The 27,315-nt window shown below is 35.8% G+C and overlaps 1 protein-coding gene across 2 annotated transcripts in view; it reads left to right on the top strand.

The window, feature by feature from the left end:
- The first annotated feature begins 290 nt into the window (after positions 1-290).
- Positions 291-27,315, top strand: part of LOC120425361 (lethal(2) giant larvae protein) — a 47,387-nt gene continuing 20,362 nt past the window's right edge. The window contains exons 1-3 of one of the 2 annotated variants that reach the window (XM_039589866.2): positions 291-424; positions 1,132-1,235; positions 14,194-14,673. In XM_039589866.2, the coding sequence (XP_039445800.1) occupies positions 14,590-14,673 (84 nt within the window). In that variant the 5' untranslated portion in view covers positions 291-424; positions 1,132-1,235; positions 14,194-14,589. Of the gene's footprint in view, positions 464-1,131; positions 1,236-14,193; positions 14,674-27,315 lie in introns of both variants that reach the window. The other variant, XM_039589867.2, reaches the window with a different exon arrangement.

Below are 27,315 nucleotides of genomic sequence, written 5' to 3'. Positions count from 1 at the left end.
ATTGAAATCGAATTTTGGGGATCTGTGAAGGTCAAAATGTGAGGCATTGTGAGCTGCACAAAATGGCGTTCTTAACTCAATTTGGCCCAAAATGCACGTACGACAAGTTAGCACGATGGCGACGATATCCTTGTGAAAGCTATATTTTTTTAATGGTACAGATTTCTTCTGGTCCCAGTTCAGACATTTCAATCCACTAGGTATACAGACGAGCAACGTGACAGCCCCTCTGGCAACCCTGCCCGACTCTCATTTTCGCCCATCAACTCGCAGCTCGCCCCGCTCAGTCTCTCGTGGGCAGTTGCAGACGTCGGACGCGTTCTTTACTCGCGGTTGTCATTTCGTTAACCCTTTCTACACAGTCTTTTTATTTTTCTGTTGGTTTGTTGGTGGTGTGTTCAACAGTTTGCATCGGCAAGAAGAAGTGAGTGGTGCACGCACAGGTTCCAACAAAGCAAGCCGGGTGTGTGTGTTTTTTGCGTTGCGTTGCGTGGTTTCGCTTCCCCTTCCGGCAGTTCTAGAATTGTTTGGTGGAATTTTGCTTCCGCCGGTGATTCCACGGATTGAAAGTGGTTCCCCCTCCCAAGCCACGACACGGTGCGAACGAAAAAAAAGACACGAAGAAAACGCCATTCAGCAGGGTCACTCACACCTTTTTGAGGTGGTTCTTTCTCGTGAGTGTGAGTGAGTGACGTTTCCAGGGCCGGCCGACGGGTTTTGCATATTAGTTGCGGGAGTGATTTTTATTTATTTACGAGTCGGTTCGGGCTGCTTTTTTAAGGGAAAGAAGGTGTTTGTGTGTGCAAAAATAACTCCAGAAGGAAGGAAAGGAGGAAAAGAACTCCGAATAGCACCTAACCACTCAATTCTACGTGGATTGCGGTGCGGAACAAGGCAAGTGGGAAGAAAGAAAGACAGAACCACTTTTCTGGATTCTCGACCGGTTTGCTGTCTGGAAGAGGGAAGAGAATTTTTCGGGGTGCGGCCGGCGAGACGCCGCGCAGGAAGCGTTTCCGGTGGCCCGGTTTTTTGAGGCCCGTCGAGAGTGTGTTTTAGCTTATCTCGATTTGAGGAAGGAATTGAGGAAATTCCTTGCTCAAATTGTTATTAATTTTGTTTTTGATAATTTAGATAAGTTTTGTGTGACAATCAGAAGAAAAAACTGTTTGTTTGGAATCTCCCCGGAGTCATCGGCTGAACCCGTTACATCAATTTCAGCAACGCTGGTAGCACAGGTGAGTTGTCGTTTTGAACTGTTTTTGCTTGATTGTATTCTGTTTTCCAAAATAAACACCTGTTGCACGTCGCGGATATTCAATTGCCGCAGCGAACGAAACGCGTGGCAAATTCTAGCTGTGCGAGCAGAGAGCATCGACTGCAGCAGATGTTTCGCCAGAAAAAGGAAATTTAGTTGGAAATTTTCTCAAAATTTCACCTATTTTTGAACATTGAACTGATCTAGATGATCAAATTTGCTTGTTTTTCAACTGAATACAAAAATAAACAGTAAGCAGAAGTCTACCTTAAAGACATATTCGCTTCAAAAAGCTCATTTTAAGCTCCAAATCCAGTTGCAGTTTATGTTCCCATGTATTCTCCCAACATGAGAAAGATCACCCTTTTCCGGAGATTGCTTCTGCGCGCGTGTAGGTGGACAGGTTAACAAAGTTGGCCAGAGATTGTGGAGTTGCCTCCGCCGGTCGCATCGCGCCGTTTCGAGTGGGCGGCGTAAGACCCTTTCTCCTTCCAGAAAAAAAAAACATTGCAACGGTGAATCATCCGACGCTTCAGTCTGTCCCCAAATGACACCTTATCTTGCGAACGTAAGTTTAATCAGTTGCACTGCAAACTGTTCATTAAAGAGCTCGTTTCCGGAGGTTCTTACTTGTTACTTGTTTGCAGTCGTTCTGAACCATAGCTGTAGACCAGCAGTCTGGTTCAGACCACATTAGGGTTACTCATCTTCATTAGTGTCGAATTACAGCTGGAAAAACTGAATAAAAAATCAGTCAATAGCTTCATACCACGGCTTGCCACCATACTGGACATGACGAAGAGATAGCTTCCTCAACAGAACTACACATTTTCTTGTAGATTTCTTTGCCGACTCTTGCCATGCAGAGAAACGGTGCCTTGCATACCTAATTTCACCGGATATTGTTCCTTTCCCCATGTTCAATCCAGCTTATGGTAGGAAACTCTGACTCATGTTACGTTGAAGCTCGTTTGATTCACCAACCATAGTTTTTACTTCTTTTTTTCTTCGTGCGACGACGACGCACAGCGCATTGCATCACTCGGTGTTCGGAAATTTATCGCCACAAATCTCCGGGGTAAACAGTGACACTGATAAGATAGGACGGGGTTCTTGAAGACCACGGTCTTTGATATGTCGAAACTTTGGTTACCTTTTCGAGGTGACAGGTGGGCCCGTTCGGAATTGACTTTGTTACACTCACACGTCACCCGTTCAAACATTGTTTAATTATGTTTGTTCGTGCGCGCACCTCGATTTCTGTATCACTGGACTGTTATGCTTCCCAGCAGCGATAAGAGCTCAACTGCGCAGTTAGGGTGTTGGAGGTACTTGAAAGTTTTCCTTCGATACTTTAGGTTTAGTGAAAAGTGCTCGATGTGACTCTCGACTCGATTTCAACGAATCGTCGTAGCGGTTAGCTTCACGCAGAGTGGGTCTGGCCAGTGAAAATAAGGACCATGGTTCGAAAAATTTCCTTTATTACGGGTGATTAGATCGTCTAGATTTCGAAGCAGATGCTGTGGAAGTCGAAATACTGACAAGTTCTTCCTACTGCACTTTGCGAAAGCCTTTAGAATTGTCCACTGATCAAGAAGAACACAACAACAACCATGGTCACATATCTACCTTAAATATAGGGTTGGCTGGCTAATTTTGCTTAATTGAGAGCAGGGATGGAATAATCGCGAAAAAATCAATTTCGCTTGCGAACTTTCTTCACCCGCGAAAGAGAGAGGAGGCAAATCACGCAAAAGAAAATCGCTCCTGAAATTCTCCAAGAAAATCAATCTGCTGATGATTTTTTTGTGAATTTACTTGTCAGCACCACTCAAAAATATTTATTCCACTTTGTTCACACACATTGTCTATCTACAAAATGTTCCGTCGAATAATCAAGATGATGATTTTTTTAGATTCTTTTTACCGATCTTTCGTGCGCGGGAGAGGAGAGCCATGCTCACTTGGGATTTTTTCTCTTGATGAGCATTTAAAGATTTTCTTTTGATGATGATTATTCCATCGCTGATTGAGAGAGATAGAATTACTTTCAAGTTTAAATGGAAATCAGGAATCAGGGTAATTGTTTTTGAATTTGCGCTTTGATTTCTTAGAAAATGTTACTGAAACAACATTGAATTTTCTTCCGAAAATGTTTGTTTGTATTCTTATTAAGAGAATACGTCGAAATAATCTTCATGAAGATATGTTTTTTTTGTTTGAATGTATTGTTGAGGATTTCTTAAAGAAATTTATTGCTACACTCAAATAATTTTTGAACATCTGCTTACCGGCTTTAAATGTTTTTAATATATTTGAGTTTTGAGTAATTTTTCTTTTTTGTTTTTTTTTTTAACCCTTGTTTATTGTTTATTTTATAAAGGATCCATTAAAATTTTAATCTTTTGAATCATATTTCAAACTTTTCTCGAAGTTTTACATTAGGATGCAACAAAAATGATTATTGGGGCTTGTTTCGCTGGCCGTACTGTGTTCAAATCACAATTATGAGCTTAATTGGACTTAACTGATGCTGGCTCTTTGCCTTTAAATTTTAGTAAAATCTATCCCGTAGAAAGATTTTTTTTTTCTAAATTTCAGCATTCTTAGAGAAAAATAAAGGATCAAAACATTCAAATGAAAGCAACAATATTCAAAACTCAAAGTTTCAGAAATTAAAAACATTTTTAAGAGCTTAAAAAATTAAAGAGTCAAAATTTCAAAATTCTTAAAATCAAAAATTAAAAACAACCAAGAGCATAAAAAATTATACATTATCAAATTCTTAAATTCTTAAATTCCTAAATTCTTAAATTCTTAAATTCTTAAATTCTTAAATTCTTAAATTCTTAAATTCTTAAATTCTTAAATTCTTAAATTCTTAAATTCTTAAATTCTTAAATTCTTAAATTCTTAAATTCTTAAATTCTTAAATTCTTAAATTATTAAATTCTTAAATTCTTAAATTCTTAAATTCTTAAATTCTTAAATTCTTAAATTCTTAAATTCTTAAATTCTTAAATTCTTAAATTCTTAAATTCTTAAATTCTTAAATTCTTAAATTCTTAAATTCTTAAATTCTTAAATTCTTAAATTCTTAAATTCTTAAATTCTTAAATTCCTAAATTCTTAAATTCCTAAATTTTTAAATTCCAGGGTTGTTACGGACGGCGCGGATCGCGCGGATGGCGCGTTTCGCGCGGATAGCGCGGATTTGGCGCGGATTTGCTGACTAATTTTGTTCAGGCGCGGATTTCGCGCGGATGGAAATTTTGATAAATAAATAGATAAATAGATTGAATTACTTTGAAGTTAATAAGAAAAATATTATCAAGAATTACGAGAATTTGTTTTTTCCCTTGAGTGCAATTTCAATTTCTTATTAATAGATTTTTTTGAAAACTAAAAGAAGATTTTTTAAATATTAAATTTAAAACAATTTTGCAAACAAATAAAACGGAAACCTCAAAAATTTCAAATAAAATTTAAATTCTTAAATTCCTAAATTCTTAAATTCTTAAATTCTTAAATTCTTAAATTCTTAAATTCTTAAATTCTTAAATTCTTAAATTCTTAAATTCTTAAATTCTTAAATTCTTAAATTTTTAAATTTTTAATTTTTTAAATTCTTAAATTCTTAAATTCTTAAATTCTTAAATTCTTAAATTCTTAAATTCTTAAATTCTTAAATTCTTAAATTCCTAAATTCTTAAATTCTTAAATTCTTAAATTCTTAAATTCTTAAATTCTTAAATTCTTGAATTCTTAAATTCTTAAATTCTTAAATTCTTAAATTCTTAAATTCTTAAATTCTTAAATTCTTAAATTTTTAAATTCTTAAATTCTTAAATTTTTAAATTCTTAAATACTTAAATACTTAATTTCTTAAATTCTTTAGAATTAGAAGATCCCTTAATTTCAAAATTCTTTAATTCTTTAATTCAGAACCTTTTGAAAAAAAAAACTGCAAAATTCTTAAATTTTTATATGATATTATTTTTGTCACCATCATAGATTACAGAAAAACTGATAATATTGGAGTAATTTCGGAGACATATTTTTGGTTCAAGAAATTTTGAGAAGAAAATAATACAAATTTCGTGTTTCGATTTTTCTGAGTGGCGAAAATCATCAAGTACGAACTGCATTAAAAATTTTAAATGCCTAGATTTATATTTTTTTCAATATTTTCAAACTTATATATTTTATGATCTTTTTAATTGTTTTAATTTTAGAATTTAAATTTGATTTGATTTTTTAATATCAAAATTTCTTAATGTTTTAATTTCTATTTAAAATTTCTTTTTTTTTGACAAAATGATTGTTATGGCCTGGGTGCTGAAAACACAGAATGCGTAACGTGATTTCCGAATGATCCCCACTGCTCCTCACTAATACAACTGCACTACAGTTGTAAACATAAACAAATTAGAAGGCTTTGTTCAAACTCAAGCGTGACATATTTTTTGTTGCAAGAGTGACTCGTTTTGAAACATTTTGGTTCTAATGATATTAAAGTTTTTGCTGAAAAATTAAGTTCTTCGTGCTTTTTTTGTTTGTAGACTAAACGATGGGCGGTTAAAAGAGTCCTTCTTTGTTTTCAACGTGACGAAATATTCCGTCAGAAATGGGGGAATTTTGTGAATCAGAAGAGCAACCGGATAGAAGTTACGAGATTATGTATCTTTGAAGCGCAGTGATAATACAGGAGTAAGAATATTCAATGTTATTTGGCAGGTGCCATTCACAGTTACTGATAATTCGTCGTAAACAATTCGTAAACATAGGTTTTGAGTGAGACATAGCGCTTATGGAAATGTTAGCGACGAATTATGACAATCTCGATTTCATATCTTTTCTTAATACTGACTCAAAAGCTCGACGCCCTCGACTTTTTTATTCCTGACAAAATTAATTATAGATCTATTACAATACTTGCCACTTCTTGGCATAATTTTTCAAACAATAAATTGGTTCCGCTTTGACAGTTCTAAATTGAGGCCACTTTGCGGACAACTATTCTGCACCCAGGTTATGGCTTCTCCCTCTGGTTCACTTCATCCTAACAAAAAAATGTCCATAAAATTTTCGGTGTTTCAAGATTCTGCGTTCTGAGATTCGGCCTCATGCGGCTATTTTTTTTATTGAATACAACTTTATTTAATCGTCTGTGATTTTTGTGTTTCTTCTGTTGGAGCTCTTGATTTTGTTCCCAATTTTTTTTTATTTCATTAAAAATGAAACTCTCTTGTATGTTGTCGCGAAATTATTTTTGCTAATATGGCGCGGATTTCGCGCGGATTGAATTTTGGGACGGCGCGGATTTGGTGCGGATTTTTTTTTTTGATTTCTCCGTAACAACCCTGTAAATAGAAACGTTTCAAATATGTGCACTGAAAGAGGGATTGCCTCAGTACAGGAATGGTGCGTGCCTATCAACAGTCTGCAAATAAATCCAGTTCTTTCTTCTCAACGCCATGAAGGTAAAAAAATGAGAACCTCCGAAGCAGGCCCACTCAAAACCTTGTGCCTTTCTACCTGTCCAGACCTCAGAGCGACACTTGTAAGGATTTACCGACTTTGGACAAGAAATCCTCAATCCACCGACTGGAGCCCCCTTTTTGTTGTTGCTTTTTGTGTTTGTTTACAGTTTGTCACACAGGTTCGGTTCGGCTCGTTTGCCCCTTATTTGGACTCGCAGACCGAGACTGAAGAGTAGGAAGGAAAGAAGCGAAAAAAACTGCATGCATATCATTATTCTCACCCACTTGTTTCGTTTCTTTTTTTGTCGAAATCCACCTCGTTGGGCATGCATGCCAAGTCAGGGAAGTCCCACAAGTGTCCGCGCGTCCACAGGAGGAACAACATTCATTGAACAACACGGTGCGTGCACTTTTTGAATGAACATCCCCCACCTTCCTCCAGACGCTCTTTGTTAAAATCGCTCGTTTTATGTAACGTCAATTGTGATTTGTTTCGTTAGCGACGTATACCAGCGACATTTGTAAGGTTTCCCCCGTCCTTTAAATCAGTTTGTGCATCGCTGTTAGATTAATTACAAAGAAGTGGTCCGGTCGATTTTCACTGACACCTCGAGATCGGATTTCTTTGGCCAATCAACCGAGACTGGAATGCGAATCGGTTCGATCTCGCGAGAGCAATTTCTCCGGACTACCTTGGATCTTTGAAGTGGATCCAACGACCCGGGAACGTCGTGCAAACCGGTGTCTTTCCTACACATGTATCGAACGAACCTGTTGACTACGTGACGGTGGTGTGGTGGTGTGGTGTGGGGCTTGAATATTCACGGGATGATGTCATGCTGCTTTCTTTGCCGCGAATTCGTGCACTCATACACAGCGCCGTGTTAGTCAGATTGTTAATTTAACATGCGTTAGACCGAGCCACGTAGCCCAGTGGTAACGCTTCCGCCTCGTAAGCGGTAGATCGGGGTTCAAATCCCGGCTCGGACCAACACAACTGGTGATCTTTTCCCTTCTGGAATCGATTGCTTAGTAAAGGGAAGGTAGTGTATCGTCACAAACTGGACCTTATCACGACACCTTAGGGAGGCGACCTATGGAATGTTAACATTAACCTTAACATGTTAACATTGAGTTGAGAATGAAATTGCCACTGAATCCGCTTTGTAAATGCCGGCCCCGATACTCTTCAAGGGTGTTCCCCTCAGGAACTGGGAAAGATTTACTTTACTTTACTTCCCTCCTAATAGTAATAATAATTCGATGACCTGCATCTAGCTCGGCCCTGTGAAAATCGCCGGAGACGACGATCAACGACCTTCAAGTATCTGTTCTGTAGGTGTTCACACACGGTCGTCCCCGACTGACCGGCGTTCAGGGTGGCAACTCTGGTTGGGAATTTGAGAAAAAAAAGATTGCTTATTTTTATTTAGCTAAAATTCTTCATAAATCAAGTACATTAGAGTGGTCCAATTTTGAAGGGTCTTGAGAAAGCGATTCGGTGTCTTCGAAAAAGTTGAAGGGAGCAACATTGCCGAAGGGTGCAAAGCTCTTTCCTCAAACGGGAAGTTTTTAAGGGCTGTGTTTGTGATTTAGGTTAGGGCAATTTTGAACAAAAAATATTTTTCATTTATCAATTCGGGCCTACATCGAAGCGGGTTGCTCCACAAATTACCCTTGCCTACTTGCCTGAGACAAATTTGTAGGAAATTTGATGGGCGTTCTAAAAAAATAAATTTAAAAAACACTAGAAGAAATATACAGGTCACTTCTAAAAGATTGTTTAATTTTTAAATTTTAAAGGAACATTTTATGGTAAGCCCACGATTTTTTTCGTTCATCTTTTTTGTGGAAATAGTCTAAGGCAGGCCTGCTTAAAGTCCGGCCCGCGATGGCTTTTCAAAATAGTTCGATGACCAGCCCTTAAGGCTGTTCATGAAATATTTAATAAATAAATTAAGTGTCTAAATTATAAAAAAAACATTACTTTATCCACCGATGGTGGTTGGTGCCTTCCTCACAATTATGTACATATTTGTTTCTGTAGTAAGAATGTCAAACCTACAAATTTTATCTAAACTTACTTCTTACAACATATCTACATGGAGTATGGGGTCTAGAATCCCAAAAATCATTGGACGTAATATTAGAACAACACCTATCTATCTGTTATTTTTGTTTTATAATATCTGTTCATTTTCCCCGGGAGTTTCAAATCAACAAAATCCCGGGAGCCAGATCTCCGGATAGATCCGAACAACTTTTTCATCAACATATTTGAGATCCGGCCTCTGAAATGTGTACAAATGACACTTAGGTGCTCATAACTTTTGATAGGGTTATTAGATCTTCAATCTTTTGGGCTTGTTGGAAAGGTCTTTCAAATAACTTTCTAAAAATGTATGATCAGACGGGTTTTCTTACAAAAACCACCCTTTTTACAATCTTTCAAACTTTAGCCAGAATCGTTTTTTTAGCATAACTTTTGAAATACTTAACAAAACTTCATAATAGTGTATATAGGTCTTGTGGGACCCTAAGACGAATCGAATGAGACCAGAACGGCCAGTCCGGAGATAATCGAGTGCATTTTTTTCGGTGCACGGACTTACAGACATTTGCTCAGAATTTGATTCTGAGTCGATAGGTATACTTGAAGGTAGGTCTACGAGGTCGAATTAAGAAGTTCATTTTTCGAGTGATTTTATAGCCTTTCCTCCTCAGTAAGGTGAGGAAGGCAAAAAAAGATTTTGTAATAAAATGTTGCTAAATAAATGGATTTTGTCTTTGTATATAAAAAATGTTTTTTTTTATGATTCAATTAAATTCTTGTCTATTATATACTGATATTTTTCGAAGCAATTATTAAACTGAAAAATGGCGCAAGAAAAGAAAATTATACTTTTTGTAAAAATGTGAAAAATATATTTAAAAAACTTGGATTGTTGTCTAACAATGTTATTTATTTATTTATTCGTCAAACATACGTAGACTACAAAAATACAAAATGTCCATAACAAATGTACAAAAAGACACTCGATTTAAGTTTCTTACAGGTAGAGGTGGGCAAAACCGCTCTTTTTTAGGAGCCGCTCATTTTTGTTCGCTCATTAAAAAGAGTCGCACTTTTGAACGGCTCTTTGGCTCTTTTTCAAAATTTGGATGAAAGGGTTTGTTTTTTTAAGAATCGTGTGATTTTTATAAGTTTTTTCACATTGGACTTTAATAAATTATTTGATAAAACAAATTAAAACTGAAAACGAGAAGATGCCCATGAAAACCATAGGTCTTGGTGGTTTCTTTGTTTTTTGATCGGACAAAATAGTAGTTTATGCAACAAGTTGCAAAAAGAGGATTTTTTCAGCACGAGTCGTACATTTATCCAACGAGGTTCACCGAGTTGGATAAATACGACGAGGGCTGAAAAAATCAAGTTTTGCAACGAGTTCCATACAAATTTTTTTTGCAATTTCGAAAACACCCATTGAGTGAAATTTTATGTCGAATTTTCATGTATTTTGTCAATAAATCGTTTAAATCCAAAAAAAAATGAAAATTGATACTTCTCGAAACAAGTACTGAAAAGTTCAACTTTTCAGCACCCATTTCAGTGCTGAAAAGTAGAACTTTTCAGCATTTATTTTGAAAAGTGTTGCTATTAGATTCTGTTATTTTTGGTACAGAAAAGTAGGCTATTTCGTCGTTCAAGAATGACAGGAAAAGTAAGTAGTTTCACGACGGCATTGCAAAAAGGTTTTTTTTTAATCTCTAAACTATTCAGTAAATTTTTGGTAATATTTTACAAATTATGCAATTTGTACAATCAATTGTACAATGAAAAGTACATTTTAATTTTTTTTAGAAAATCATTTACTTTTGGGATTAATTTTTATATGCATTATATGCACATCTGAAATTGCATTTTTAAATTCTTAAAAATAAATTAAATACTGCAGTTTTTCGGAAAATTAAAAAATTATATTTATAAAATAAATCATGCCATCTTGAAACGGTTTTTTTTATTTCAAAAAACCGAAGCTTAAAAAAGAACCGCGGTCCTTTTTTTGTGAGCCGTGGTTCGTTAGCTCTTTTCAATTAACCGGCTCTTTGAATGGCTCGCTCTTTTTTTGCTCACCTCTACTTACAGGACATACTGCGTTTATTTAAAATTATTATTATTTTTAGGAGCTTGATTTGAGTAATTTTTTTGAAATTAATAAGTAAGCGACAAATATTGAATTTTCAGAACAACTTTTCAGTGATAAGATTTGAATTCAAATTAATCATTCTGAATTTAAAAATTGCTGCATATATTTATAAAATAGTAAAAAAAATGTCTTAATGTAACCCCTGCAAATCGTCAAAAATGTCAGAGGTTGGTATGAGCATTAGGGTGTAATATCAAAATCGATTTTCCAGCACAGCATTTTTTCAGTTCCTTTTGGGGTCCTTAACAACTCCTCAAAGTTTGAGAATGATTGGTTTAGTCGTCGCATTGCGCAAAGCGATTCAATTTTCCATATAAATTTGTATGGGAAAAATCATTTTTTTTTATTTTAATATTAAAAAAACATGTTTCACGCTGTACTAAAACTGGACTCATATTCGGATTCTCTAGAATGTGCTCTACAACTTTGCCGAAGAGAGTATGGTTCTAACTTGCTCCTGAAAAAAGATATTGCGTCCTCAAAACTCGTCTAAAACGTGATTTTCGAGCAAAAAACATGTTTTAGACGAGTTTTGAACACGATGTATCTTTTTTTAGGGGCAAGCTGGCACCATACTCTCTTCAGGAAAGTTGTAGAGCACATTCCAGAGCATCCGAATATGAGTCCGGTTTGGATATAGCATGAAACGTGGATTTTATAAATATCAAATTCCAAAAAAATGGGTTTCTCCATACAAATTTATATGGAAAATTGAATCGCTTTGCGCAAAGTGAGGACTTAACCAATCGGTCCCAAACTTTGGGGAGTTGTTTAGGACCCTAAAAGGAACTGAAAAAGTTCTGTGCTCACTAAATTTGGACAACATTATTTTTTTCCATACAACCATATTACATCCTAATGAGCAATTCTCTACGAAATCGATCTTTTTTTTTTGAATTTTAATTTTTATATTTTTTAATCCGACTGAAACTTTTTTGGTGCCTTCGGTATGCCCAAAGAAGCCATTTTACATCATTAGTTTGTCCATATAATTTTCCATACAAATTTGGCAGCTCCATACAAAAATGATGCATGAAAATTCAAAAATCTGTATCTTTTGAAGGAATTTTTTGATTGATTTGGTGTCTTCGGCAAAGTTGTAGGTATGGATATGGACTACACTGAAAAAAATGATACACGGTAAAGAAAAATTTGGTAATTTTTAATTTAACTTTTTAGTGATTTTTAATTTAACTTTTTGTCACTAAAATATGTTTTAGGGGACATAAAATGCCAACTTTTCAGAAATTTCCAGGTTGTGCAAAAAAAATCTTTAAGCGAGTTATGAATTTTTCAATCAATACTGATTTTTTTCAAAAAATCTAAATATTGGTCGCAAAAATTTTTAAGTTAATTTTTCGATGTAAAATCAAATTTGCAATCAAAAAGTACTTCAGTAAAATTTTGATAAAGTGCACCGTTTTCAAGTTAAATCCATTTTTAGGTGACTTATTTGAAAATAGTCGCAGTTTTTATTTTTTAAATTAGTGCACATGTTTGCCCACCTTTGAAAAAAATACTTTTGAAAAGCTGAGAAAATTCTCTATATTTTGCATTTTTGAACTTTGTTGATACGACCCTTAGTTGCTGAGATATTGCCATGCAAAGGTTTAAAAACAGGAAAATTGATGTTTTCTAAGTCCAACCAAACAACACACCACTTTCTAATGCCGTGTTAAACTATGAAAAATTCGTAAAATTTTCCGATCTTTTCGAAAAGAATATTTTCAAAAAATTTAAACCAAGACTATCATTTTAAAAGGGCGTAATATTGAATGTTTGGCCACACCAAATCGATCACCACCAAATCGATCAAAAAATCCTCCAAAGGTACAGATTTTTGAATTTTCATACATCATTTTTGTATGGAGCTGCCTGCCTGTATGGAAAATTACATGGACAAACTAATGATGCAAAATGGCTTCTTTGGGCATACCGAAGGCACCAAAAAAGTTTCAGTCGGATTAAAAAATACAAAAAAAAAAAATCGAATGACCGAAATCTGAGAGAACTGCTCAGCTACAAAAAAAAACTTTTTTATGGCATAACTTTAAAAGTACTCCACTAAACAGAATAAAATTTAACAGGGTCTTAGGGGACCCCAAAAGGAACAGAATAAGGCGGATCCGGTCAAAAATCGGTTCAGCCAATTCTGAGATATTCGTGTGGAAAAAAAATCATGTCTACACACATCCCCACAGACATTTGTGATTCTGAGTCGATAGGTATACGTGAAGGTAGGTCTACGAGGTCGAATTAAGAAGTTCATTTTTTGAGTGATTTTATAGCCTTGCCTCAGTGAGGTGAGGAAGGCAAAATGGCCGAAAAGGACTCCAATACCGTAGGAAGGTTTAAAAGCACTGCGGAACTTTTGCAATATTTACCCTTTTTTGTATTCGCCAAAAATGGTTTTACGCAGAACTTTTTAAGAACTTCAATAATTTTCAATAGGGACTCATGGGACCCCAAACAAGACCTGAATTGCAAGCGGACAACAACGTAGAAACACAGAAATCGGTCAAAAAGTTTCACAATAAAGCGTAGCGCAGCAGTAAGGTTCTGAAATGTTCGGGGAGAATCCAAAAATTCGAATAATAGTTCCGAGTGGCCACCCTGACCGACGCCGCCAGCATTGAAGCAAGACCGACTGCGTGATGTTTGCACGGAATTTGATATCTCGCTGACCCAAGTCGGAGTCGCTGGGAACCAACAATCAAACACTGACAGTGGTACTAGCAAAAGTGTGGCCACTTTCCGGCGGCGCTATCGCGAACCGAGGGCATTGTTGTGACGCCGTCGCCGGGCACACTATTCAAATTACGGAACGGAAGAACAAAACCAGCGTAATTGCTAGTGTTGGCGTGCAATGTTGGTATCACTAATGAGTGTTGTTGGATCGGTGGGTTTGACCTTCAAGAACCGGAAAGGTCTACCAAGAACTTCCATCGCCTGTTGATCAAGTGATCTTTTCTTTGATGCTTGAACCGAGGGGGCAAGATAAAACCCACCAGCAATTACATAACACTTATTCCAAGCGTTTTCTTGTGGAACTAAACCCATCCACGCTTCAACAAGATTGATGTTTCTGAACAACCTGATGTAATGAAAATTCTCTCCACATAAACCATATCTTCTTGAAGGGGGCAATGATCGATCGATCTCCCCTTGATCTCACCCATCAATGTGAAAAATCGCTGCTATTTAACTGATGTTTGTTGTTTTCTCTCTCTCCCTCTCAATATTGCAGATCAACATTTTCGTGCACGGGCAGAAGGTGGCCAATCGATGAACCTCACGCCACCACCGGGCTTCATGACCGCAAGGGAACAACCGCCAGAGCAGCGATCCGAAATCCAGCAGCATCCAAAGTAGCTCAGCAGCAGCCCGTGAAGTGAAGAAATGGTCAAACTTTGATCGAAGCAAAGCGCGGAAAATAAAAGAAGTGAAAAAGAGATATTAGAGTGGAGCCTTTGTGAATGTGAGTGGAGGAGAGGTTGTATGTGTGACGACACACTACTTACCACGCGGCAAGAAGAAGAGATTTAGCAGCGCAGCGCACGAAAGCAAAGCAGGAAGAGAGCAGCTAGAACCCGCGCGTGAACTTGGAGTTGGAGCAGCAGAAGGAACAACAACAACAACAACAATGTTGAAATTCATACGTGGAAAAGGCCAACAACCTTCGGCCGAGCGGCAGAAGCTCCAGAAGGAACTATTTGCATTCCGGAGGGTAAGTGGCTTTGAGGGGAAAGAAATTGTTCCTCCCCAAAAAAAAAAAATAGACAAGAATCTGTTGCGAAGGGGCATGTTCGGCAAAAAGGAAAGATCGTAAAACACACACAAATTGCTTTCTTTAAATGGCACTGAGGGGTGCGCGAGCGAACTCGAGGTTTCTCGTAGGAGTTTGGGCCACAACCAGGTTGGAATGGTTGAGTTGGTAGTTTTTGTTTGGCGAAGGTTTCCCTCCGGTGTTATTGTTTTGGGTTTTCAGTGTGTGGAGAAACATCAGCAGAATGTCGGGTTGGCCTCCAAAAGTTGTATTCTGTTGCAAGTGGTCGTCACACGTCGACGGACCTTCCAGTAGTCTTAAATGGTCACGAAAAAATAGGTCAAATGCGTTGGTCACTCATCACAATCGAATGATTTGCATTGGCGGATCACTCATTCTTATGAGTTACTCATCTAAAATGGATTAAAAATATAGGTAACTTCAAAGGTAACTCATTTTGTTGAACTGAAGCACTCATTGCTCGGAACACAAAATTCGTAAAAAGAAGAGAAAACAGTTGGTGATAGAATAGAGGAGAAAAGCAACTCGCGACAAAATTTTGAGGCTAGGAATTTTGACAGGTATGGTTTTCATAAAGTATTCGCCTCCTTTTCTCACCCACAGAAAACCTGGGAACGAGGTGTGTCTTTAACATTTTGGCCTAGTTTGACAGCTACCTCGTTCCCAGGTTTTCTGTGGGAGAGAAAAGGAGGCGAATACTTTATGAAAATCGGTTCGGTTCATGCACTCAAACCTCAAATTTTTTGTCTGTTTATTCGTCATTTTCATTAGAAAACATTTTTTAAATCGTATCTTCACAATCGGATTTTGCACCATCATGCACTATGATCTTAAAGATATATTTTTAATACCCAAAAACATTTTTTTTTTTGCATATTTGAGTGTCGTTGACAGAATCCCTTCATTAAGTTCTATGGACCTAGTGCGTCCATCCCGGGAATTCCCGGGACAATAATCCCGGGATTTTTCCAAAACCGGGAATTCCCGAATCCCGGGAATTTTCACAATTTGTCCCGGGAATTCCCGAAATTGAAAAAAAATTGGCAAAAAAATAAAAAATATAAAAATTTAAATAACAAGACACACAACACATTTAAATGAAAAAAGTGTTTTAAAATGCATTTTACACTAGTTCAGTTGTTTTGCAATCATTAGTTTTCAAAAAATCTAAGATCTGACAAAAACAAAAATTGTATCGAAAAAAAAGATTTTGCATCGAAAATTTTCAAAAAATCTTAAGATTTTTTAATAAACCCAAACATGCTAAAAATGATTTTAAACGCAGGAGAATGTATTTTAATTTGATTTCAGCTGGTTGCCCTTTAATTTTCATTGAAATTTTGAAGTTGATTGTAAAAATATTTTTTAGTTTATTGTAAACTTTTGTAAACAAGAGTGTATCCCTCTCACACCTTATGCAAACTGTCATTCGAGTGAAAGGGATACACTATTGTTTAAAAAATGTTGTGCCCTTTTGAAATGTTAGGCTCCAATTAATGTCTGTCGCATGATATCAGGATCTCTAGACTCAAGGTGTGTTTTTGGTTCGCTGGGTTCTCATCAGTTATTGGGAGAACGCATTTCCGCAGTGAGCATCTCAATGAGTTCCAGAACTCATCGGCTGCACTCGTGATGGGAACGACAAAGCAGCATACTGCACGCAAAAACCAAAAACAAGTATCAATCATTATTCATCCTAATGAATCATCGAGCCGGATTCGAGCAGCGATTCATTAGCGTCGCGTCGATATTTTTGATATATTGAACAGTCTGCCTCTCGAGCTGATAACACACGGGCGGGGCGCGCTGTGTGCAACATAGAAAAACTGAAAGTGACACGGTTTGAGTACAGTACCAGTGAGAGCTTCCCGCTTTATCTAAAGCTTTTTATCGATAACTCTGTTTGCTTACACGGACAAACCGTTATCAACTCATTACAATCACTTTTTTTTCTCGAACTCGGGCTTTCTTGAAGAGGAGCGAGACCCATTTCCGATAACAGAAATGAAACAGTATTTTTCACCTGTGCTGTTGTTATCGGATCGAGAGTCGGTATGTCATAAAAATTTGTTGTAGTCAAACAAAGGATGGGTTAGGAAACTCTTTGTTCCCGCTGCTAGCGACATCTTCTGCAGAATAGCAAAAAAAGCTTTATTTTAGCAACAGAACAAAGAATGTTATTTCTGATCATTAACGGCGCCGGCCTTGTCAGTATGCAGACTTGGCAGAGTTCAAGTTGTAATGTCTCGTTTTTTTTTACTTATTTTTCTTCAAACGACTCAATACCCGTTTAAACATTGACCCCGTTTGTCTTGTCGCAGTTGTTGCTAGATTACATACACACAAGAAACACAGACAGCTCCAAACGGGGAAAGGCAAGTATAATCATAATAATAGTATCAATTTCCTATTTATTTGTTCCTGGGACTCACCTTTCTCACCTTTCTTTGCTTTTGCTGGGGCTGCTATCTTGCCAAGGTGTGGCCCCCTCTGCTAATGCCATGCCATCCAAGACTACGGAGTCGCGTCGCGTCGGCGGCGGCGGCCTTTCGAAGTTTATCATTTTCTTTCGAACAATAAAAACAATATTATAGACTTGATGGCTTAAAGTAGAGTTTCGAGGTGTGGTGACCCGTTTTCCCATCAGCGAGTCCGAGCCATTCGTCGTGGGACACACCCGCATAAACGTTTACACTTGGATGCACTTTTGGCGTCAACCGGGTTGAGATATTCAAATTTCCAAAGTAGTGCAGCAGCAGCAGGTTCGGAGAGAGAGAGAGAGAGTGAGAGATGTACATCTTCTTGTTGAAAAGAGCGCGCGCGTTTATAACGGGAAAATTGAGGGTTTCCCTCACCTCACACGCCTTTCTTGCCGATGTGTTTTGGATTTGGCCACGATTTGCTTGTAGTTTATTTCTTCGTGTCTTCATTACAACCTTCTGCATCGAGGAAAGGTAGCTTTTCCAGGCGCAGCAATAAATGAAGCACCTACACGTATGTACTCTTTGTTTCTTGGTGCCTTCTGAAGTTAAAGAATTATGTAGGAGGGAGAAGACAACAAAAAACGTACAAATCTTCCAATTTTCATGAGTTAGTTTCGAGAATCGAAAAATATACTCAAAACAGCAGTTCAAAAAAAAATCCCAGGCATTTTTTATTTGAAATTTGTTAAAGACAAAAAAGTTTGAAAAGTACAAAAAGATTACACAGTGACAAAAAAAACCTAAATTTTAAGCAATTTGTAAAACTTGAAAATCTGGTAACCATGTCAAGCAACATGAATACTTATGCCATTGGTCGCAACGCTTGGTTAGAGCGTATCCTAGACCTAATACCGTCATGCTCCAAGTGAATCTTATTTGGGGACACCGTGGAGATTTTCCCTCACGCTCTTAAAAAAGTGAAGCTTCAACACTTCCCGCCTTTTAAATCCCTTTCCTTGTCCCTGGTGCACGGTGGAGTGCGGGAGCGGCCGGCAATGGACGGTTGTCATGGTGGTCAGGACCCGATGCAGGTGGAGGCAAACTGTTTTGGAAAATCATCATATACAGTCGTGCCTCGGTTTAGCACCGCATATGGGGATGCAAAACCGAGGCACAGAGCTTATGGGATTTTGGCTATATGGGAGACATTGGCTTTAATCGTACGAAAAATCATGCAAACATCAGAAAATTATAGTGTTTTGGATTCGGGATGATGTCAGCTATCCATTAAAATTAATATTTCATGAAAGTTTTCACAATAATACGTATTTTTCCTGTATTTCGAAAATGCATATTTTTTCTCTAAAGAAACCAAAAATTTATTGTTATTGAAATATGGGTATCAAATGATCAGATTTTTTCATACATTTTGGATGTAACAATAACATTTTTAGAAAATACTCAAAATTTTCACAAAAGTACGTATTTTCGAAAAAATACTCCAAATTTCCGTTTTCACAATGTGGGTATCAAACGATCGGGATTTTTTCATACATTCCGAATGTAATAACAACATTTTTAGAAAATTCTCAAAAATTTCACAAAACTACGCATTTTCGAAAAAAATACATAAAAATTTAAATTTTTACAACATGGGTATCAAAAAAAAAGTAAATCTTTCCCAGTTCCTGAGGGGAACACCCTTGAAGAGTATCGGGGCCGGCATTTACAAAGCGGATTCAGTGGCAGTTTCATTCTCAACTTAATGTTAACATGTTAAGGTTAATGTTAACATTCCATAGGTCGCCTCCCTAAGGTGTCGTGATAAGGTCCAGTTTGTGACGATACACTACCTTCCCTTTACTAAGCAATCGATTCCAGAAGGGAAAAGATCATCAGTTGTGTTGGTCCGAGCCGGGATTTGAACCCCGATCTACCGCTTACGAGGCGGAAGCGTTACCACTGGGCTACGTGGCTCGGTGGGTATCGATCGTGGGTATCAAACGATCGGGATTTTTTCATGCATTTCAAATTTAATAACAACATTTTTAGAAAATACTCAAAATTTTCACAAAACTACATTGTAAAAACGGAAATTTTGAGTATTTTTTTCGAAAATACGTAGTTTTGTGAAAATTTTGAGTATTTTCTAAAAATGTTGTTATTGCATTCTAAATGAATGAAAAAATCCCGATCGTTTAACACCCATATTTAAAAAATTTAAATCTTGAGTATTTTTTTTTCGAAATTACGTAGTTTTGTGAAAATTTGGAGAATTTTCAAAAAATATTGTTATTTCATTCGAAATGTATGAAAAAATCCCGATCGTTTGTTACCCACATTGTAAAAACGGAAATTTTTAGTGTTTTTTTTTTCGAAAATACGTAGTTTTGTGAAAATTATGAGTATTTTCAAAAAAATGTTGTTAGGCTGCTACAAATATTTTTAAAAATTGTTGTCACCCCCCCCCCCCCCTTCAAAATTGGCCCGAAAAATCAGGGGGCAAAAAAAATATTTTTAAAATAAACTTCAAAATTTCAATGAAAATTCAAGGGCAACTAGCTGAAATCAAATTAAAATACATTCTCCTGCGTTTAAAATCATTATTAGCATGTTTGGGTTTATTAAAAAATCTTAAGATTTTTTGAAAATTTTCGATGCAAAATCTTTTTTTTCGATACAATTTTTGTTTTTGTCAGATCTTAGATTTTTTGAAAACTAATGATTGCAAAACAACTGAACTAGTGTAAAATGCATTTTAATTTTTTTTATATTTTTATATTTTTTTGCCCCCTCCGTACGTATTTTTCGAAAATACGTAGTTTTGTGAAAATTTCGAGTATTTTCTAAAAATGTTATTGTTACATCCATAATGTATGAAAAAAACCCTGACCATAGAAATTCGAAATTTTTTTAATCTGAATTTTAAAAATTTTGATTAGGAATTTTAAGAGTCTGAAACACCATACACCATAAAACTAAAAAATCAAAAATTCAAAATTTCAAGAAAAGATCAAATTTAAAAAATAAATTAATATAAAAAAAAGTTTTGAATTCAGAATTTCGCATTTTGAATTATGGAGTATTAATATTTGAATGTTCAGAGCTTTTTATTATTCGCCAAGAATGTTTAAATTTAGAACAATTTTTGCTACGGGTAAATCCCATCTAAAATTCAAAGGCAAATTGAATATATCCACTATAAAATTAAAAATAAATAAGGTTGAAAAAATATTACTCAAAACTCAAAAGAAATTACATACTCAGAGCCGGATATGTTAAGAAATGGTTAATCTTCATCTTTATTTTTCGACGGTTCGTATTAAGAAAATACAAACAAACATTTTCAGAAAAAAATCTATTAATAAGAAATTAAAATTGCACTCAATGAAAAAAAAAAACACAAATTCTCGAAATTCTTGATAATATTTTTATTAACAACTTAAAAGTAAGCCTGAGAAAAATAAGTCAGCAAATCCGCGCGAAACGCGCCATCCGCGCGATCCGCGCTATTCGTAACAACCCTGTATATACATTAGGGTGTGTCATCCAAACAAAAAAGTTCTCAGAATCAGGCAAACCGAGGTCCCCTCGTAGGCTTGAGAACCTCGGTTTGCCTGATTCTGAGAACTTTTTTGTTTGGTTGAAACACCCCTAATATACATGGCGAAATCCAGTCTGTGATTCGCTAAAACAATCGTCTCCAAGCGAAGCGAAGATCGTTCAAAATGAATCTTAAAAATTTATTCTGAGACGTTTAAAAAGACTATTTTCTAAAATCCTCGATTTAAAAAAAAAAAAAACAAATCTTTTGAAAAATCTCTAGCATTCTTGTTTTTTAATTACCTAGTTTATTTCAAATTTAAACAGTTTTGAGTGTCCAAGTAGGGTGAATCTGCAATCCTGCAAAACGCGCAAGAAAATAGGCAAAGTAGATCGAAAGTCACGGTGCGAGAACGGCATCGTCGTGACAGTCAAAGACTTAATGCTGCTTCAGTTGGCTTTGGAGCTGTAATTGCCCCAATGTATCTTTTCTTGTTTTTTCAGCCGCGTCAGTTTTAACGGAATTATATTTTTTGAAGCAAATTTACAATCATTTCAGGCAAATGGTCAAATCTGTGCAAAATCCAGGCAAGAAATTTCAAGGCTGACTGTGATTCAGACTCCACTTCGACACCTTAGAAAAAACATTTCATATAGACGCCCTTGTTTAGATCACTTTATAGTACATACATCCCCATTCTGTTTGCTAAAATAGAGAAGAAAAAGGTTTTTTTTAGGTTATCTAAATAAAGGCGTACAAAACAGTAGAAGCAAAGAAACTTACTCAGAATTTGATCGGTTTTAGCTGGAAATCGTTAAACCTCACTACTAGCCTGTCCCATTTTGAGGTCATGTCGAGGAATTTCAGGTGCTCACTTCTTAAATGATAGATTATGATGTTAGGAACAATGTTTTCTTAGACAAGAAAAAATAATAAAATACTTTCTCGCACCCCCTACTCGATTTACTGAAAAATGTCACTTTTTTGAACAAATTTTCTAAAATCGCTTGGAATCAATACAAAAACTGATTCGATCTGGTGAGTATTATCTTCAAACGATAGGTTTTTGTCCATAGATTAAGATGCACTATCAATATTGGACCAAAATCTAAGTTTTTGGACTCTCCCAGGCGGATTTATGTCGAAAAAATCGCATTTTTTTGAAACTTTTTTCAGAAATGCTCATTTAATTTAGGGTAGCCTATTTTTCCTAGTAAAACCAATACATGCAGCTTATAGGAAATTTCATGGCGAACATTTTTCCCTCTGAGAAAATGCAATTTCGACACTCCAGAGCCGAGATATTTGAGTTTTAGTGAGGAAAAAAGTGCCAATTTTCAAAATTTCTCAGAATTCAGAAGCAAGGCCTACTAATTACCCGATGTTGCAAGCATGTGTCGCAAAGGTCAGGGTATGCTTTCTTATAGTAATTTTGGCCGCTGAATCCGAATCTGAAATCAAATTTCGTGTAAACAGTGATGTTTTGTAGCTACACCCTTTTGGAATGTTATTTGCGTAATTAAATCGCTGCCATTCAAATTGCTTGCAAGTTCGGTCATACTTTTCTCGGTTTTCGTTCCACTTTGATTGATTTTTTACTTACAGATCTGTTAAATGTTTTTTACTTTTTGATTATCTTAAGCAATTCGAAAAATCGCATATTGTTATTTGGTGGTGGCTTAGGGACTATCCATAAACCACGTGGACACTTTTTTTTTTAATCGCTGACCCCCTCCTCCCCAATTTCCATACAAAACAAATCTTTTTGATATGGAGAGTGGAAAATCGCTGAATCAAAGTGGTATTTACGAAAACCGAAAAAAGTATGATCGAACTTGCAAGCAATTTGAATGGCAGCGATTTTATCACGCAAATAACATTCCAAAAGGGTGTAGTTACATAACATCACTGTTTACACGAATTTTGATTTCAGATTCGGATTCAGCGGCCAAAATTACTATAAGAAAGCATACCCTGACCTTTGCGACACATGCTTGCAACATCGGGTAATTAGTAGGCCTTGCTTCTGAATTCTGAGAAATTTTGAAAATTGGCACATTTTTCCTCACTAAAACTCAAATATCTCGGCTCTGGAGTGTCGAAATTGCATTTTCTCAGAGGGAAAAATGTTCGCCATGAAATTTCCTACAAGCTGCATGTATTGGTTTTACTGGGAAAAATAGGCTACCCTAAATTAAATGAGCATTTCTGAAAAAAGTTTCAAAAAAATGCGATTTTTTCGACATAAATCCGCCTGGGAGAGTCCAAAAACTTAGATTTTGGTCCAATATTGATAGTGCATCTTAATCTATGGACAAAAACCTATCGTTTGAAGATAATACTCACCAGATCGAATCAGTTTTTGTATTGATTCCAAGCGATTTTAGAAAATTTGTTCAAAAAAGTGACATTTTTCAGTAAATCGAGTAGGGGGTGCGAGAAAGTATTTTATTATTTTTTCTTGTCTAAGAAAACATTGTTCCTAACATCATAATCTATCATTTAAGAAGTGAGCACCTGAAATTCCTCGACATGACCTCAAAATGGGACAGGCTACTCACTACGTTTCCCTCTTTTATTTCGTGTGTTCTATCACCACATCACCATCACACTCCCATCCCATAGTTTCCGTTTAATGACTAGTTGACCTGTGCTCAGTTTACCAGTTCTTTTTTTACTGCATTGTTAACGACGACGTCGTCAGGGAAAAAGGCAAAGAATTTCTGGGGTTTGTTTTGTGATGACCACCGCTATGGGTGACGTAATCCTGCAAGATTTTTTTTTCTCCCAATCGAAATTGAAACTGTTCTTCTTTTCCAGTTTGAGGCCAGCGGAAGATGCTCATAATAAAGTTGTTTGCACTTTTTCGAAATAAAGTGAGTAAACTTGTGTGAAAATTAGCACTTCTTCAAGTAATAAGGTGCTATGACACTGCAGAAACTTTGTTTGCAAACTTGTCAAGTTTTGACAATTTTCAGTTTAAATTGCGCTTTTTCAAGTCACCACCCTTGAACAGTAATTACTTCGCCGTTTAGGTCTAAAAACAGTATATAGAAACATATAAAAAAAAGACAATACTTTATTATGAATCAATTCCCATGAACTATTGTTTGCTGTCCACGTATGACTTGGTCGCATTAAACAAAAAAAAGTTGCGGCGATTTGTGAGAATATTTCACACGTTGAAACGTTTTGATAGTGGAAACAATAAGCAGCAGATGCAATCGCCGCCAACCCTCCTTCCCCCAAGGTATAGATTTAGTGCGTGAAAAATTGCAATTTAATTTACAGCGCGTAGTAATTAACTTGTTTATATTTGCACCAATTTCGATACAGTTCGCACGACAGCGGATATTCGAGTCGCTTCTGAAAAAGATGTATGATCACATCCAAAAACATTTCTGATCTTAGTCTAAATCCTTTTAGAACTTCAAAGACAGTATGAATTTCTTAACAAATTTTGTTTTAAGTCAAAAAGTATCATTATAAACAACTTTTTTTTGTTAAAAAATCTCTCTTGTTTATGTTTTTTTTTAAGAAAGTGATCTAAACAAGGGCGTCTACTTGAAATGTAGACCGTCACTTCAACACCTGATTAGGACTTTGTCTCAGAATTTTTGCTTTTTCTGACTCTTGTACTTACTCAAGTTTTGACTTTAGGAAAGACTTTTACTCTGAATTTACTTGAAATTTCTTTCATTTTGACTTTATGTAGTGCTTTGACTTAGAATTGTTGTCAAATTCAGCTTAGAAATAATTGCTTATTTGTTTTGATTTGAGTGTGAATAAAATTAGGACTCGGGATTTTAATTTTAGTTTGAATAAAGCTCTGACTTGAACCAATACTTAGACTGGCTTCAATTAGGACTTTGACTGTTGTGAAATTTTGTACAGATTTGCAATTTTGCAGACTTGTAGCTAAGACTTTGAGTTAAACTTCAAGAAATCTAATTTGGATATTAACTCAAAATTTAATTGAACTTGGCTTAGATTTGAACTCTCTCCTGGGCTAACTGTAATTCAGGACTTAGAGTCTGAACTAACTGTGTGTTTGACTTTAATTAGGACTTTGACTCTGAATTTTACCACTTTTCTGGTTGTCACTTTTTCAGTCTAAATTAAGTAAAATAACAATCCGGATTAAAGATGGACTTTCATTTAAACTGATTTTGATAAGGATATTCTTCTCAAAATCGCACAATCAGTTCAAAGAAAGTTCAATTCTAAGCTAAATTCAATAATAACTCAGAGTGAAATTCCTATTTAGAGTCAAGTAGAGCAGTTCTCTACGAAATCGGTCTTTTTTTTAGAATTTTAATTTTTGTATTTTTTAATTTGACTGAAACCTTTTTGGTGCCTTCGGTATGCCCAAAGAAGCCATTTTGCATCATTAGTTTGTCCATATAATTTTCCATACAAACTTGGCAGCTGTCCATACAAAAACGATGTATGAAAATTCAAATATCTGTATCTTTTGATGGAATTTTTTGATCAATTTGGTGTCTTCGGCAAAGTTGTAGGTATGGATACGGACTACACTGAAAAAAATGATACACGATAAAAAAAATCATATTTCAAATCGGACCATTAGTTGCTTTGAGTGAGACTTAGAAAACAGAATTTTCTCAGCTTTTCAAAAATATTTGTTTCAAAAGTGGGCAAACGTGCACTAATTTTCAAAAATGAAAAAGTGCGACTATTTTCAAAAAAGTTACCAAAAACTGGCCTTAACTTGAAAACGGTGCACTTTATCAAAATTTTACTACAGTACTTTTTAATTGCATATTTGATTTTACATCGAAAAATGAAGTTGAAAGTTTTTTTTTTTTTCAAAAAATCAGTATTGATTCAAAAATTCATAACTCGGCCAAAGATTTTTTGCACAACCTAGAAATTTCTGAAAAGTTGGCATTTAATGTCCTCTAAAACATATCAAAAAATGAAAAAAAAAATAAAAATAGTGTTTTTTTTTTGCAAATCAAGTTTTAGTGACAAAAAATTAAATAAATAATCACCAATTTTTTTACCGTGCATCATTTTTTTTCAGTGTAGTCTATATCCATATCTACAACTTGGCCTACAAAAAAATCTTTCAAGAGATACAGATTTTTGAATGTTCATACATCATTTTTGTATGGACAGCTGCCAACAACTAGCAAACTAATGATGCAAAATGGCTTCTTTGGGCATACCGAAGGCACCAAAAAAGTTTCAGTCGGATTAAAAAATACAAAAAAAAAATCGAATGACCGAAATCTGAGTAAATTTCCAAGTCTGAATAACAATTTGACAAAAAGTCCGAGCCTAATTCCCAACGCAAAATTACAATCAGTTCTAGTAAATGATCAAATTTGTGCGAAATCTAGCAAAAATAACATTATTTCTGGAGTTTTTTGGGAAAAGTTCCAAAAAACAAAATTTTCAGTTTTTGCTTTTTGGGTGTTTTTGAAACCGTCTTGAGTCATGGGTATTAAAAAACACTCAAAAAAGAAAAAAAAACTGAAAATTTTGTTTATTGGACCTTTTAAAAAAACTCCAGAAATAACATTTCATGTAGACGCCCTTGTTTGGATCCATTTTAATGAAGCTCCTTTCGATCGCCAAATAAAGAAGAAAAAGTTTTGTTTAAGCAAACAAAACAAGGGCGTCTAAGTGATAGATTTTTTATGTTTTTTGTTGTTTTTATAGTTGTTTTATAGTGACAGATTTGTAATGATTGTTTTTTTTTAAATTTTTTTTTTGTTATGATAAGAAATTCCTGCTGTCTTTCATGTTCTAAACGGGTTCAGATAAATAACAGAAAAGATTTTTGATTAGATCATACGCCCTTTTCAAAAGCAACTCCGATATTTGCGACTTGAGGTGGTATCGTTTTGAAACAAGATAATCAGCCCCAATTTGAATATCATTACGATGCGGTTTCGTATGAAGCGCTAACAACAATGACTAAGAACATTATCTATTTTTAGTGGCCAGCAATCGCACACTTATTAGCTCTCCATACGTTACGCAAGATTCATCCTCCTGCCAGCCTCCCGCATCGACATGCCAAGAGAAGTGAATCGATTCAGCTGTTTGAATCTGAAACCGGCTGCTAAAGAGCACCGCGCACATAAAATGAAACTGGTTTCCAATCTTCCAGAACGAACGAACACACTCACCAACATAAACACTAACTCGAGTGCATTAATCCGGCAACATTTTACTTCTCTCCTGTTTCCTGGACCCAAAAAAGAAAAAAAGAAAAAAAGACGCGGGGAAGCCAAGTTCGACCAAACTTTCAATATCCACGACGACTCTAGAGTCAGTCTAATGACGAGAAGTGGTTTGAACTTTCCAGCTCCAGCTCTCTAAGCTCGCCGCGATCCAATCCGTCATCCGGGCAGAAGGGGGAAAGGGGGAAAGCCGCGCCAAGTAACGGTACCCTTGCGAATCACGTCACGCGCCGGCCTAAGCTGTGTATTGGAGAACTCTGTATACACAGGTCAGGCCTCAGTTCTCATGATCTTTGGCGAGTGATCACTTTGGCAAGAGGGGATTGGTTGATCAGTAGGGCTTCCAGGTTTATTTTTGCGCTGATTTTTTGTAAACTATGTACTGAAATGTCATCAATCA

This window comes from Culex pipiens, chromosome 1 (genome assembly GCF_016801865.2).
Source record: "Culex pipiens pallens isolate TS chromosome 1, TS_CPP_V2, whole genome shotgun sequence".
NCBI classification, from domain to species: Eukaryota; Metazoa; Arthropoda; class Insecta; order Diptera; family Culicidae; genus Culex; species Culex pipiens.
The sequence above is the reverse complement of the archived record's forward strand: the minus strand, read 5'-3'. Positions and strand labels throughout refer to the sequence as shown.